At 43.3% G+C, this 15,962-nt stretch overlaps 1 protein-coding gene across 1 annotated transcript in view; it reads right to left on the reverse strand.

Annotated features, from left to right (window-relative positions):
- Positions 1-15,962, reverse strand: part of ptpn9a (protein tyrosine phosphatase non-receptor type 9a) — a 43,815-nt gene continuing 27,853 nt past the window's right edge. The window contains exons 4-13 of the mRNA XM_020456075.2: positions 13,221-13,345; positions 11,050-11,155; positions 10,796-10,906; positions 9,821-10,137; positions 9,326-9,413; positions 7,768-7,837; positions 5,952-6,030; positions 5,607-5,757; positions 5,132-5,339; positions 1-4,754 (exon numbers count right to left, since the gene is read on the reverse strand). Of these exons, the coding sequence (XP_020311664.1) occupies positions 4,564-4,754; positions 5,132-5,339; positions 5,607-5,757; positions 5,952-6,030; positions 7,768-7,837; positions 9,326-9,413; positions 9,821-10,137; positions 10,796-10,906; positions 11,050-11,155; positions 13,221-13,345 (1,446 nt within the window). The 3' untranslated portion in view covers positions 1-4,563. The remainder of the gene's footprint in view (positions 4,755-5,131; positions 5,340-5,606; positions 5,758-5,951; positions 6,031-7,767; positions 7,838-9,325; positions 9,414-9,820; positions 10,138-10,795; positions 10,907-11,049; positions 11,156-13,220; positions 13,346-15,962) is intronic.

Here is a 15,962-nt window from a genome sequence, read left to right on the forward strand (position 1 = left end):
TTGGGAATCACAATTTTTCATTTAATATGCTGAATACACTGTTTTGGTCTTCCTTTGAAAGGTTATTGGACATATCCCAATCTCCTTTGATTGGAAAACATAATACTTGGCAAAACAAAAATTGGGTAATAAGACAACCATTTCAAATGCACATGTGATGACAAATGTTGGCTTTTCATACAGCATAGTTTGAGTCAGTTGTCCTCAATCATACTAATAACAAGTAATGTTACAACTGCGAATATAATTTAAAGTAGATACTTTTAAAGTCTGAATACTTGTAAGAAAAAGTTGAATACAATAGAAAAATAATATTGGTCACACTTTGTGTCCGTCATTGAAAGTAATAATTCTAAAATAATTAAGAGTGCACGAGGATGGCGGACTTATATGAGGCTCCACTTCAAGCAAATTCAATATGAATTCAGTTGCAAAGAACACATTATTTCATCCAACTATAAGATGCCATATAATGATGCACAGGCACTGTACAGCAATGGGAACGGTAATATTCGACGTGTAATCATGACAAGATGTCAGGTTCAGATGGATTATATTCGGAAACTACTCAGACCCCTTCACTTTTTCCACATTGTTACGTTACAGCCTTATTCTAAATTTGATTAAATCAATCTAAACACAATACACCAGTGACAAAGCAAAAACAGGTTAGCCATTTTTGCAAATTTATAAAAAAGTGAAATATCACATTTACTTAAGTATTCAGACCCTTTACTAAATACTTTGTAATCTCTGCCAATGGTGCTTCAACAGCAGAGTCTTCTTGGGTATGACACACCTGCATTTGGGGAGTTTCTCCCATTATTTTCTGCAGATCCTCTCAAGCTCTGTCAGGTTGGATGGGGAGTGTCGCTGCACAGCTATTTCCAGGCCTCTCCAGAGATGTTCGATCGGGTCAAGTCCAGGCTCTTGCTGGGCCACTCAAGGACATTCAGAGTGTCCAGAAGCCACTCCTTTATTGTCTTGGGGTCTTTGTCCTGTTGCAAGGTAAACCTTAACCTGCTCCAGAGCGTTTGGGACCTCAGACTGGGCCCCAAACACTCTGGAGCAGGTTTTCATCAAGGATCTTCTGTACTTTGTTCCATTCATCTTTCTCTTGATCCTGACTTGTCTCCTTTTTACTGAGGAGTGGCTTGCCCACTACCATAAAAGGCCTGCTTGGTAGAGTTCTGCAGAGATGGAAGGTTCTCCCATCTCCACAGAAGAACACTGGAGCTCTGTCAGAGTGACCATAAGGTTCTTGGTCACCTCCCTGACCAAGGCCCTTCTTCCTGGATTGCTCAGTTTGGCTAGGCGGCCAGCTCTAGGAAGAGTCTTCGTGGTTCCAAACTTCAATTTAAGAATGATGAGGCCACTGTTCTTGGGGAACTTCAATGCTGCAGAAATGTTTTGGTACCCTTTCCCTAGATCTGTGCCTCGACACAATCCTGTCTCAGAGCTCTACGGACAATTCCTTTGACCTCATGGCTTCGTTTTTGCTCTGACATGCACTGTCCACTGTGGGACCTTATACAAGTGTGTGCCTTACCAAATCATATCCAACCCAGTTGTAGAAACATCAAGGATAAATCAATGGAAATAAGATGCACCTGAGCTCATTTTCAAGACTCATAGCAAAGGTTCTGAATACTTATGTAAATAAGGTATTTAAAAAACATTTGTAAAAATGGTCTAAAATCCAGTTTTTGCTTTGTCATAATGTGGTATTGTGTGTAGATTGAGGTTTGAATTTTGTTTTTATATTTCAGAATAAAGCTAACAGAATGTGGAAAAAGTAAAGGGGTCTGAATACTTTTGAAGGTCAAATGTCCAATCAACAGTAATCAAGTTATATTGTACCTACAGTGCCTTCAGAGAGTTCACACCCCTTTACTTTTTCCACATTTTGTTGTTACAGCCTACAGTTTTTTGATTAAATTAAGATTTGTGTCACTGATCTACACCCAAATGTCAAAGTGGAATTTTGGTTGTGGAAACATTTAAACGCTGAAATGTCTTGAGTCAATAAGTATTTAACCCCTTTGTTGTGGCAAGCCTAAATAAGTTCAGGAGTAAAATGTGCTACAAATCACAAGTTGCATGGAATCATTCAGTGTTCAATAGTGGTTAACATTAGTTTTGAATGAGTACCCCATCTTTGTACCCCACACATACAGATAATACATTGTAAGGTCCTTCAATTGAGTAGTGAATTTCAAGCACAGATTCAACCACAAAGACCAGGCAGGTTTTTCAATGTTTTGCAAAGGGCACTGATTGGTAGATGTGTAAAAATATAAAAAGCAGACACTTAATATCCTTCTGAGCATGGTGAAATTATTAATTAGGCTTTGGACGGTGTATCAATACACCCAGTCATTACAAAGATAAAGGCGTCCTTCCTAATTCAATTGCTGGAGAGGAAGGAAAATGCTCAGGGATTTGACCATGAGGCCAAAGGTGGTTTTAAAACAGTTAGAATTTAATGGTTGTAATATGAGAATGGAACATTGTAGTTACTCCACAATGAAGACACATTTCAGTTGTACAACTGACTAGGTATCCCCCTTTCCCAATACTAACCTAATGACAGAGTGAAAAGGAAGCCCATACAGGAGACGCAAATTCCAAAACATGCACCTTGTTTGCAACAAGGCACTTAAAGTAATGTGGCAAAGAAATGCACTTTTTCCCTGAATACAAAACTTTGTGTTTGGGGCAAATCCAACATCAACAAGTACCACTTCATATTTTCAAGCATGGCGGTGGCTGCATCATGTTATGGGTATGTTAGTCATTGGCAAGGACTAGGGAGTTTAAGCTAAAAATAAACAGAATACAGCTATAAGCAAAATCCTTGAGAAAAACCTGGTTCACTCTGCTTTCCAACAGACACTGGTAGACAAATTCACCTTTCAGCAAGACAATTACCTAAAATATAAGGCCAAATCTACACTGGAGTTGCTTACCAAGATTGTAAAATCCAGGTGTGCAAAGCTCTTAAACTTACCCAAGAAAACATAAAGCTGTAATCACCGCCAAAGATGCTTCTACAAAGTATTGACTCAGGGGTGTGAATACTTATATAAATTCAATTTCTGTATTTAAATGTTCAATAAATGTAATAAAAAAACATGGTTTTCACTTTGTCATTATGGAGGTATTGTGTGTAGATGGGTGAGAAAAAAAATCTATTTAATTCAGGCTGTAACAAAATGTGGAACAAGTAAATAAGTGTGAATACTTTCTGAAGGCACTGTATATCACACGTATACAATCTCCTATAATTGTAATTTCACTTTAAATGCACTTTACCAACACAAGAACTGTAATCTCTAAAAGCACAAAGTGCTTCAACATGGCTGTGTATAAAAGTCTATTGCACTTTACTGAGGTGAGGTCTAGGACTGGTGTCTTAAAGCGGAAGCAGGGTTATGGCCTTCCTACACCAGGTCCATCGCAGCATAGGCGGCTCAATAGACGTACGACACAACTGAAGCATACGGAACAACTACTGAGTGAAAGCAGCGGCGACCAAACATTTAATGTCACGATCACTACAAGATTTTCACAAGGAACGTTTGAACAGCCAATGTGAATGACTTACAATAACAGAGTGAAGGCAGATGGTTCATGTGTTGTCAGGAGGCCAGCTCTTAATTATTAGATCTGCAGGAAATGCATTGAGATACCAACTTTATCAGCTGCTCACAAAAACATTAATGTGTTTAGTATTACTTAAAGTTGAACTTAAGGTCATCTATGCATTTTAACTCAATGGTTGAGGCTTGGATTGGGGTAGGGTAAGATGAGAAGACCACATGCATCTCAGGGGCAACTTCTACATGTAGCCATTCGATTCAATGTCCCAGGAGGGGTTCAATGCTTGTATGCCAAGTATAGTTGTATCGCTAAGGTCACAACGACAATACCAAGAGGCAAAAGACCATTGAAAAAAATAAAACTATTCTTATTATTACTTTCTTCTACAATACCATTCTTCTCTGCTTTCACAGGTAGAGGATGGAGAGAGGGAGAGAGCAAGAGAAAAGGCCTTCTCAAAGACCACTGAACTGGTCACAGATGTGGTAGGTTCTTAAAAAAGGAAGTTGAACGCAAAGTTCATGTCATCGGTTACTGCTAAGTATCTGGATCACACAAGACACCAAAGCGAATGATGTGTGTCACAACACTAAACGACAGACTCGCATAGACACATAACGGCCACATAATGATTCAAAATCTTCCTCAGAAGACACAAAACTGACAACATTTGTTGCCAGGTTGTTGTGTCTTGTATGTTATTATGTCTTACTATCTAACATTTTTCATCACAACTGTGGCTCTGTCAGAAGTGGCAGAGTCAGAAGGAGGAATGAGTTGGTCTTAAAGGCCTCTTAAAAAGGGAAGAAGTGATGGCATTTGCTAGAAGTGGGCATGCTGATTGGCTACAAAGTGTCCCCTGGATTCACAGATTGGCTGCGAGAAGGGTCACTGATAGGCTACGACAACACCCAGGGCATCACAGATTGGCCGTGAGAACTATGAGGCGACCCCCAGGCATCACTGATTGGCTGAGAGCAGGCCCTGTCTCTGAGCGTGCTCCAGGATGGCGTTGTGGCAGAAGTAGTACTGGTCTGGGGTCTGGATGGTGAAGGCCCTCTGCGTTCTCATCCGCCGCACCGTCTGACACACGTTGAGCGTCCCCACATCCTGCAGCTGGGACAGACAGATGTCCAGGGCACAGAAAGTACCTGGGGAGAGGAGGGAAGGCGGGAGACATCATCAACAAATGTGTTGTGGGGAAAATACAGGAATAACATTAGTTCACTATGGCCCTCCATACATTATAGCCAAGGTGAACAGGTGCCTTAGAAATAAAATCCCTATTAGAGAAATTGAGGTGACACCTATGACTGTCCATAGAGATTCTATGTCATTCTGTGCTTTACACCGATCTTACCACAGGGCTTATTTTTGTCAGGAAAGAAGATAATTAAGTTCGATATAAGCCTGTATGAACCTTTATGATATCATGTTGTGTGTCTTTATTTGGGACTCAAGGACTAGAATGAGTCTGACACGCATAGACTAAAAGAGTGGTGGTCGTCAATGAGAATTAATAATTCACCTGTTCTGCCGATGCCAGCACTGCAGTGAACCACCATGGGGGGTCCCAAGGGGTGGCCCCTCCACTGGGGCCCCATGGTCTTCACTGACCGCCTCTGCTGCCTCTTGACAGCCCCCAGAAAGTCAATGAGCGTCACGGCCGAGGTGGGGACGCCGTAGTCGGGCCAGCTCAGGTACTGGAAGTGGGTCACCTGCCTCTGCTCACAATTCTGGAACACACACACACCCCCCCCCCCCATGAGATGTAGATTCAAAATGGGTGAACAACCAATGTTTTGCAATTGTTCAAACTCGATAGAAGTTTTGATATTAGCCAACAGTCTAAGAAGAGATGGTAGTGTGTGCTATAGCTAGATAAAGTCAGATTTTTGTCCTTGAATATTTTATTTTTTATTTTATTCATCAATGGGAAGGCATGCGTACTCCTTGGGTAAAGGGAGCAGAGGTCACTTGAGACCTGTAGCTTGCTACTGTACCTCCATGTTGTGCAGCTCCAGGGTGGTCTGGTTGTAGTGGGAGTGATTGTCCACCCTCTGGTTGACCACAGCCATGTGACCATACACCTCCTGGCCACCTTCCTCCAGAGGCCAGTACTGACCACACTTCTTCCGACCTCCCTCGTCCGCTCTGCAATACACAGATGGATTATCTCCATGAGGGTATTGATGATCTTTCTAGAACCTCTAGGAAGTGCCCCATTGTAACCTACAGTATTTGGGTCTGGTTCACAACAGTCATTTCCAAATGTCAATGACTCATTTAACAACAATTCTCTACATCATGCCCACTGGGTAAAACAAATATGCAAGAAGATGAACTACCTTGTTGTCATGACAATGACTAGCACGTTTTGCTCCCAGACCATCCTCCAGAAATCCCCATAGGTTTTCTCCAGTGGTCCTATGGACAGCAGAGGGTAGAATGAAGAGAATTAACTACTTTTAATAAAGACATCATAAAGCAGGGGTGTCAAGCATACGGCCTGTGTATGTTTGACACTGTGTCCAGTTTATTAGATACATCGATCTAGTACCAGGTTGGACCCCCTTTGCCTCCAGAACAGCCTAAATTCTTAGGGGGGTAGAAACGTTGCGCAATTGGCACGAAGGGACCAAATATGTGCCAGGACAACATTCCCCACATCATTGCAACACCAGCCTATACCGTGACACCGGGGCAGGATGGGGCTATGGACTCATGCGGCTTACGCCAATTCCTGAACTCTATATACTTTAAAAAGGACAAAAAAACAAATGGAAACTGTAGAAATGATAATGACATACATTTATACTGTTTCTTGACTGTGTCCCGCTCACAAGTAATCACCCCAAAAAATAAGCTTATGGCAGCGTTTGGAACTGCCGATCAAGAACACAGAGTTCATTTCAGCCTATGCTGCCCTTCAGTCCCTTGACTTTTTGGCCCTGACGGAGACATGGAACACCGCTGCTCTCGTTTCATCTGACTGTTCTCCCTCATAGTCCGAGAGCATCTGGACATCGCGGTTATGGCACAGGGCTACTGAAAATGAAATGCAGTGGAGATTCTCCTTCCTCCCTTCCCAGCAACTTCAACCTTCTGATGTCTGCCTTTGATTACTTTCTTTCAAACTCACTCTTTCCCCTCCTTTTGACCTCACTCTTTCCCAGTCCCCTCCCACTCACAAGGCAAGCAATACGCTTGACTAGAGGCTGTTCACCTACTCATCGCAGTGCAACCCCCTTCCAGGTCTCTGATCAAACTACCTTGTTTCCTTTGTCTCCCTCTCCTCCAAACCTAGCCACTCAACCCCTCCAGCTTATCCAGAACACTGCAGCCCGCCTGGTGTTTAACCTTCCCAAGTTCTCCCATGCCACCCGCTCTTCCGCACACGCCACTGGCTTCCATTTGAAGCTTGCACCACAACAAAACCATGGTACTTGCCTACAGAGCTGCAAGAGGAACTGCCCCTCCCTACCTTCAAGCTATGCTCAAACCCTACACCCCAACCACTCCCTTCTGCCACCTCTGGTTTCTTCCACACCTACTGGAGGGCAGCTTGTGCTCAGCCCAATCCAAGCTCTTCTCTGTCCTGGCACAATGGTGGCAACAGAATCCCTGCCAATCTTCCTAAAACCCTACCTCTTCTTAAATAATCCCACAGCACACCAACCCCCACCCCCCTTTGTGAACTAACACTTGACGACGACCCCCCCCCCCCTCAATTTTACTTTGACTGATATGTGGTTGTCCCACCTAGCTAACTAAGTCGCTCTGGATAAGAGCGTCTGCTAAATTACTAAAATGTTAATGTAAAGCTAGGGAGTCTGGAAAGTAAAGAAACTAGGATAGAGGACTGGCTTTTGCAAATTTAGACAGTGAGGAAATAACTCATTTCAACATCCCTACCACATCCAACAAGAGAAAAAGATATGTTTTGACTGCACTGGGCATTTAAAATGAGTCTTTATGTATCACTTTTTCAATTGGCTCAATTATTTTGTCAATCATCAGGGGGCTTTAGTGTTACCAAAATACCAATAGTTTGAGAACCAAAGGAATCTCTTACAAATTAATAAATATCCCATGAAAAAATGTATTCGTGCAAAAGTATCTGATGGTGAAACTAGCAGGTATCATAGACTGACGACTTTGTACCTTGAGTACCGATGTACGCATTCTTCTGTTTGTAGCCGTCCATGAAGCTGGCATTGATGTAATCTGATCTCTGTGGAAAAAACAGGACTGTCACAGCAAATGATAGAATAGGGGTCTTGTAACATCAGAGCTGTACAGTAGCAATTCAGATACCATTATACAAACATATGAAAATATAGCTCAGTTATTTGTGTGTCTTAATAGCATATTCAAGATTGATTAATCATTTAAATTAATATTTTTCAAGTTCTGGGAACCACATGTAAACAGTAGGCATAGGTGCGTTTACAAAGACAGACATACTTACAGCAAGTCTTCTAATGCACTTTGTGCTTGATGAAAGGCAATGCCTTCAGAAAGTATTCCTAGCCTTTGACTAATTCCACATTTTGTTGCGTTACAGCATGAATTCAAAATTGATAAAAAAATGTTCTCTTCTCACCCACCTACACACAATACCCCATAATGACAGTGAAAACATGTTTAGACATTTTTGCATTTATTGAAAATGAAACAGAAATATCTCAAATGTACATAAGTATTCACACCCCCTTGCTATGACACTCCATTTCCCTTTGATCATCCTTGAGCTAGTGCAACATGATTGAAATCCACCTGTGGCAAATTCAATTGTTTGGACATGATTTATACACTGAACACCTTCCTAATATTGAGTTGCACCCCCTTGTTTCCTCAGAACAGCCTCAATACATCGGGCATGGACTCTACAAGGTGTCGAAAGCGTTCCACAGGGATGCTGGCCCATGGTGACTCCAATGCATCCCACAGTTGTGTCAAGTTGGCTGGATGTCCTTTGGGTGGTGGACCTTTGTTACACACAGGAAACTGTTGAGCGTGAAAAGACATGTACTGTCTTAAGCAGGGGGACACGTCTGGCACTGCAGGATTTGAGTCCCTGGCGGCGTAGTGTGTTACTGATGGTAGGCGTTGTTACTTTGGTCCCAGCTCTCTGCAGGTCATTCACTAAGTCCCCCCCGTGTGGTTCTGGGATTTTTGCGATCATTTTGACCCCTCTTGCGTGGAGCCCCAGATCGAGGGAGATTATCAGTGGTCTTGTATGTCTTCCATTTCCTAATAATTGCTCCCACAGTTGATTTCTTCAAACCAAGCTGCCTACCTATTGCAGATTCAGTCTTCCCAGCCTGGATTTTTTTTTCTCATTTTGTCTGTCATAGTTGAAGTGTACCTATGATGAAAATTACAGGCCTCATCTTTTTAATTGGGAGAACTTGCACAATTGGTGGCTGACTAAATACTTCTTCCCCCCCCCCCCCATATGTAAATGAGATATCTGCATTTCATTTTCAATAAAGGTGCAAACATTTCAAAAAAATATATTTTCACTTAGACATTTTTTTTTTTATTGAATATATTTTGAATTCAGGCTGTAACAAAATGTGGAATAAGGGGTATGATGAATACTTAGTGAAGGCACTGTATGCACGATGCACAGGTGGTTCCTAGAAAGTGTTACTGATATCTCTTGTATTATGATTCTGTACATTTTAACTACATTTAACTTTTGAGAAGTACACACCTCGTTTCTTCTGGTTTTCAGGTGAACTCTTGTTTGGTCAAGACACAGGACATCCCCATAGCGATTCCTCTCTTGGTTGTATGCAGTACTGGAGAGATTGACAGACACAAAATCAACCAATGGTGATTTATGAATATCATAAAACAATACCTCAAGTTCCTACTGGTGCAAAGTTTTGCCACCCAGTTTGACACTTTACTTCTTTCCTTGGAAGTTTAATCGATAAACCTACAGTCTCCTCTCATTTGTAATCCAGTGAGGGTTCAGGGGCCTCAAAGAAATCAGAGTAGGAGTGCTGGTATATGATCAGTTTTGCCTCAGATCATAAAGAATACAATTACACAGACAGGAGAGATTCATCCTAGATCAGCTCCTACTCAGACGCTTTGAATATTGGCCCGGAACTCTAGGCTTCTCCCCGTCCAGCTCAAAAGCCTGGAAATGTAGACTGACCCAAAGCTAAACCTTTATAAGTGCTTCTATCCATCTACTCACAGGGCACAATGGAATGTCCCAGGTGGTTGCTCCTTGCGGATTTCCTCATACTCCAGGTGGATGCCTGAGCGCTGGAGCCTGCCCAGGTGGGCCATGAACTCAGGCAGACGCATGGCCTCAGGCCCAGGGTTGTGGACCGACGAGTCCTCCAGGGGGATGCCAACCAGCTCATCCACGGGGTCCACACGGCCGTTCTGCCCAGCCAGAAGCTGCTGGTTCCAGCCGTGGGCATCCAGGGGCAGCAGGCCCCCCAGGTGCTCAGGGAGACAGTCCCGTGGGAGGTGCTGGCAGAGGTCAGACATTCTGACCATCTGGACCTGGGAGAGGGGAAGGATGTAGGAAAGAGTGAGGGCTTCACCTACCACAGTCAAATAACTTCCTTGCTCCGTTTCAAAACACACTCACGTCATTACAACTGGACTACATGTCAATACAAGTCTAGAATCCTTTTTTAGGACATCCTGATTTGTAAGCTGTAGGTTTAAGCCTTCAGGATGTTCTCAATGGATTCAGTACAATAGAGGATTAGGTTGATTTCATTCCCATTCAATACATCATGGGACAAGACATCAGATTGAAAAAGTGACTCGATTTTAAAAAAAGGAAAAAAAGGAGTAAGTCGATAAATAAAACCAGGGTTTCAAAAACTAATTTCTGGGGCCTCCCCTGGGTGCACATTTTGTTTCCTTCCCTAGCACTACACAGCTGATTCAAATAATCAAAGCGTGATGAGTCGATTATTTGAATCAGCCGTGCATCTGAAAAAACACTGTTTTAAATGGAAACTGATGGCACAGCTTGCATGGTGCTAGCAACACCAGGGTTGTGTGATTCCTGCATTGCCCACATTATACTTAGGAAGTAGGTTTAGAACATCAGTCACTGTCACACATTCTTGATAGTTAAAGTTGGACTTGGTGCTCGTTTCTGAAGATATGATTCTGCCCATAGTGAGAATAATACCACTGCACTCACCCGCTCCCTGAGTTTCTCCTTAAGCAGCAGGCTCAGCAGGTTGTAGGGCACGCGGAACCAGACAGGGGCACCCACTATCAACACTTTCTTCAGCCTGGCAGGGAACGCCCCCTGGTGGAGAGCAGAGCTGCAATTTTGGAACGGTTTTGCAATCCTGGCCACTTTTTCATAAACATACATTTTCTGTCAACATATTATCCTGGTGAACAGATATTGATACACAACTACAATATGCTGGCTCAGTACTTTCTAACCTTGAGTAAGTTGAGGATCTTCTTGCTCAGGTCCAGCTCAAAGTTGGTGTAGTTGGAGCCCGCCATGTCGTAAATGAACACCAGGCCGTTTCTTTGAGTTTCAAAGCTGGAGGGAAAGAGTGCGCAAAGCTGTCATCAAGGCAAAGGGTGGCGACTTGAAGAAACTCAAATATATTGGTTTGTTTAACACATATGGAATCATGTATTTCATAGTTTTGATGTCTTCACTATTATTCTACAATGTAGAAAATCGTTTAAAAAAATAATAAAAACCCTTGAGTAAGTGTCCAAACTTTTGACTGGTACTGTATGATGGTAATACCTTAATACATTATAAGCATATGTATAATTCCGTGTGCTATGCATATTAGTGGTGTAAAATATATATATATATATATATATGTGACTGCCAGGTCACACACCAACTTCTCATATTTGGTACAATTTGTCAGTTAAAAAAAAAAAATCTAATGGTCTTGATTTTCAATGAAAGGGAATTGATCATGTCATTTAAGCCGGCGTCTCATCCACATAACTGAACAGATAATACTGGTCCTCCGTAGCTTAGTTGGTAGAACATGGCGCTTGGAACACCATGATAGTGGGTGAGATTCCCAGGACCACCAATACATAAAAACATGTCTTTGGACAAAAAAGTGTCTGCTATATGACACACACAGCTCAAAAAAATAAAGGGAACACTAAAATAACATCCTAGATCTGAATGAATGAAATATTCTTATTAAATTATTGTTTCTTTACATAGTTGAATGTGCTGACAACAAAATCACAAATTATCAATGGAAATCAAATTTATCAACCCATGGAGGTCTGGATTTGGAGTCACACTCAAAATTAAAGTGGAAAACCACACTACAGGCTGATCCAACTTTCATGTAATGTCCTTAAAACAAGTCAAAATGAGGCTCAGTAGTGTGGTGTGGCCTCCACGTGCCTGTATGACCCCCCTACAACACCTGGGCATGCTCCTGATGAGGTGCCGGATGGTCTCCTGAGGGATCTCCTCCCAGACCTGGACTAAAGCATCCGCCAACTCCTGGACAGTCTGGTGAAACGTGGCGTTGGTGGATGGAGCGAGACATCTTGTCCCAGATGTGCTCAATTGGATTCAGGTCTGGGGAACGGGCGGGCCAGTCCATAGCATCAATACCGTCCTCTTGCAGGAACTGCTGACACACTCCAGCCACATGAGGTCTAGCATTGTCTTGCATTAGGAGGAACCCAGGAGGAACCCAGGGCCAACCGCACCAGCATATGGTCTCACAAGGGGTCTGAGGATCTCATCTCGGTACCTAATGGCAGTCAGGTTACTTCTGGCGAGCACATGGAGGGCTGTGCGGCCCCCCAAAGAAATGCCACCCCACACCATGACTGACCCACCGCCAAACCGGTCATGCTGGAGGATGTTGCAGGCAGCAGAACGTTCTCCACGGCGTCTCCAGACTGTCACGTGCTCAGTGTGAACCTGCTTTCATCTGAAGAGCACGGCGCCAGTGGCGAATTTGCCAATCTTGGTGTTCTCTGGCAAATGCCAAACGTCCTGCACGGTGTTGGGCTGTAAAGCCCAACCCCCACCTGTGGACGTCGGGCCCTCATACCACCCTCATGAAGTCGGTTTCTGACCGTTTGAGCAGACACATGCACATTTGTGGCCTGCTAGAGGTAATTTTGCAGGGCTCTGGCAGTGCTCCTCCTGCTCCTCCTTGCACAAAGGCCGAGGTAGCGGTCCTGCTTGCCACAGCGAACCTTCTTGCCACAGCTCGCATTGATGTGCCATCCTGGATGAGCTGAACTACCTCGGCCACTTGTGTGGGTTGTAGACTCAGTCTCATGCTACCACTAGAGTGAAAGCACCGCCAGCATTCAAAAGTGACCAAAACATCAGCCAGGAAGCATAGGAACTGAGAAGTGGTCTGTGGTCCCCACCTGCAGAACCACTCCTTTATTGGGGGTGTCTTGCTAAATGCCTATAATTTCCACCGGTTGTCTATTCCATTTGCACAACAGCATGTGAAATGTATTGTCAATCAGTGTTGCTTCCTAAGTGGACAGTTTGATTTCACAGAAGTGTGATTGACTTGAGTTACATTGTGTTGTTTAAGTGTTCCCTTTATTTTTTTGAGCAGTGTATATAAAATCTCTGTTCTCACCTCTCCACAGCCTGGTCCAGGAGGTAGAAAAGAGCTTGCAGGACAACATGGTTGCCTGTCTTGTTGGGGTGGTGGAGTTTGGCCGTGTACAAGGCTATGGAGGCGCCTGATGGGTCTCGCACACTCTGGTAGAACAGAACAGACAGGGGTCAAATTAAGGAGCGATTAGGGTGTGCATTTTAGCTGCACTGCGGGGCACAGATGCCAATATCCTAATATTCAAATAAGATTCTATACAGTACCTTAGTTGAGCAAAGGAAGAGAATAAGCAGCAAATCACAAACCAGAAGTCTTTTAAAACAGTGTTAAAAAGTGATCGCAAATTTAATTTAGTATTAACGTCAAACACACAGGGAATTGTAAGTGGTATTCTGACAGCGGTGCATAAAGTTGACAGTAGAAGTACATACAGGACTAGTTGCACACTGGATCCAACATGCAATCATCAAATACATGGGACAGAGCAGCAGCGTGCAGGTCCAAGTATCTAAGATGGGGTCTGGGTTCAGGTTGACCACAAGGTGGCAGAGTAGACATGACCATGAGAAGCAATGAGAGCTTTGGCCACGTGGAAGCACCTGGGTTCACAGTCAAATTTAAAATGGGCGCCGCCTCTCATCTCTGAAGGAGTGACTTGTATGAAACAACCAGTATGAAATGGGACATTGCACTTAAGCGGAAACCATTGTTAAAACAAGGGTCCCATTCAATTAAAACAAGTTACTGGAGTATCAATGAAAATACATTGTTCTTGCACTTTGCGCAACTGTGTGACCTATTCAAAATGACAGAATTTCAACTGAATAGTCTAGTCTGAACCGCAACAGTGAAGAGCATACAATACATTGCCACAATTTACACTCACCCCAACATCCAAAAAGCGGATTGAGTGACTATTCTGACAAATGTATTTACCCCTTTATCAGGGCCCACATTCATAGTGTCTTTGAGTGAGAGTGCTGAATAAGAGGTTTGACATTTTAGATTAGAATGAATAAGATTACGTGGAAGACATGATCCTAGATCAGCACTCCTAGGCGCATAATGAATACGGGGCCCTGGACACTTATTTGAGGGAAAAATAGTCTTACGACTAAAAATACCTGACAGGATACAGACAGAGGGCCAGTGCTGAAGTGGTGGAAGTGTTCTTTCTGTGAGGAAGGAGGTGGTCTCAAATTGATGCAGCAGACTGGCAGTGGCGTGACAATGGGAAGGGAGGGGGGAGAGAAGAGGGATCGGTGACAATCAGCTGTCATAGCTCTAGCCCTGCTGACTGACTCAGATTTCCAGGCAAGGAGGGCAGGGAGAGAGGGAGGGACCCTTCACTACCACACTTGATCCCAGTCCAAGACAAACTACATGGAAGGATCCGGACTTCTCTATTTGAACTATTGAGTTATGAACCCATTGCAACAGTCTTCTAAAGACTACCAACATGATATATTACACCCCCCCACAACATTCTTCCTGAAACTCTATGCAGCTTACCATTAACATTCACAATTCTGAATTAATATAAAATACCATTTTGAATTCAACATCCAATTTATATTACTAGTAGTACTACTACTACTAGCAGCCTTTTACACTCATACCCGTATATGGGTTGAAAATGTCAAATTTGCACACTGATAAGTGCCTAAATTGAAACCAGTGGCTGTACAGTAGCATGATCTCAGGGACTCTGTCACAGCTCTAAGGATTTTGACAGCCGTTCTGACTTAGACCACCACACGCGACAAGAAGTTTCCCCCATCCTCCCACTAATTTGGCAGCCTTTGCAAAAAAATTTCATTGCTTGAGTGAGGGAAATGCTGTAACTTACAAGGGCTACGTGTTTTGAAAGATGAGACGTTGATGATTATAATACCACATTGATGTCATACAAGCAAGCCAAACACCCATGAGTCCAAATGTGCACCTCACATTTCCATAACATAAAACTATTGTAATATACACTGAGTGTAAATTTCATTAAAGACACCAGCTGACCAGGTGAAAGCTATGAACCCTTATTGAAGTAACTTGTTAAATCCTCTGGCTCTGGCTTAGAATACATGGATAACTACTAATACCTAGGTGTCTGGCTAGACTGTAAACTCTCCTTCCAGACTCACATTAAGCATCTCCAATCAAATTAAATCTAGAATCCGCTTCCTATTTCGCAACAAAGCTTCCTTCACTCATGCTGCCAAACATACCCTTGTAAAACTGAACATCCTACCGATCCTTGACTTTGGCGATGTCATCTATAAAATAGCCTCCAACACTACTCAGCAAACTGGATGTAGTCTATCACAGTGCCATCTGTTTTGCCACCAAAGCCCCATACACTACTCACCACTGCGACCTATACGCTCTCATTGGCTGGCCCTCGCTTCATACTCGTCGCCAAACCCACTGGCTACAGGTCATCTACAAGTCTCTGCTAGGTAAAGCCCCACCCCATCTCAGCTCGCTGGTCACCATAGCAGCACCCACTTGTAGCACGCGCTCCAGCAGGTATATCTCACTGGTCACCCCCAAAGCCAATTCCCCCTTTGGTCGCCTTTCCTTCCAGTTCTAGAGAAGCTAGAGATTCCCATCTCCCTCACTAGCTTTAAGAACCAGCTGTCAGAGCAGCTCACAGATCACTGCACCTGTTCATAGCCCATCTGTATACAACCCAGCTATCTACCTCTAGTTGCGATACAAAAGTTTGGCTATATGTTTAGATTTTTAATACATTTTAAAGGCTGC

Source organism: Oncorhynchus kisutch, linkage group LG22 (genome assembly GCF_002021735.2).
Source record: "Oncorhynchus kisutch isolate 150728-3 linkage group LG22, Okis_V2, whole genome shotgun sequence".
NCBI classification, from domain to species: domain Eukaryota; kingdom Metazoa; phylum Chordata; class Actinopteri; order Salmoniformes; family Salmonidae; genus Oncorhynchus; species Oncorhynchus kisutch.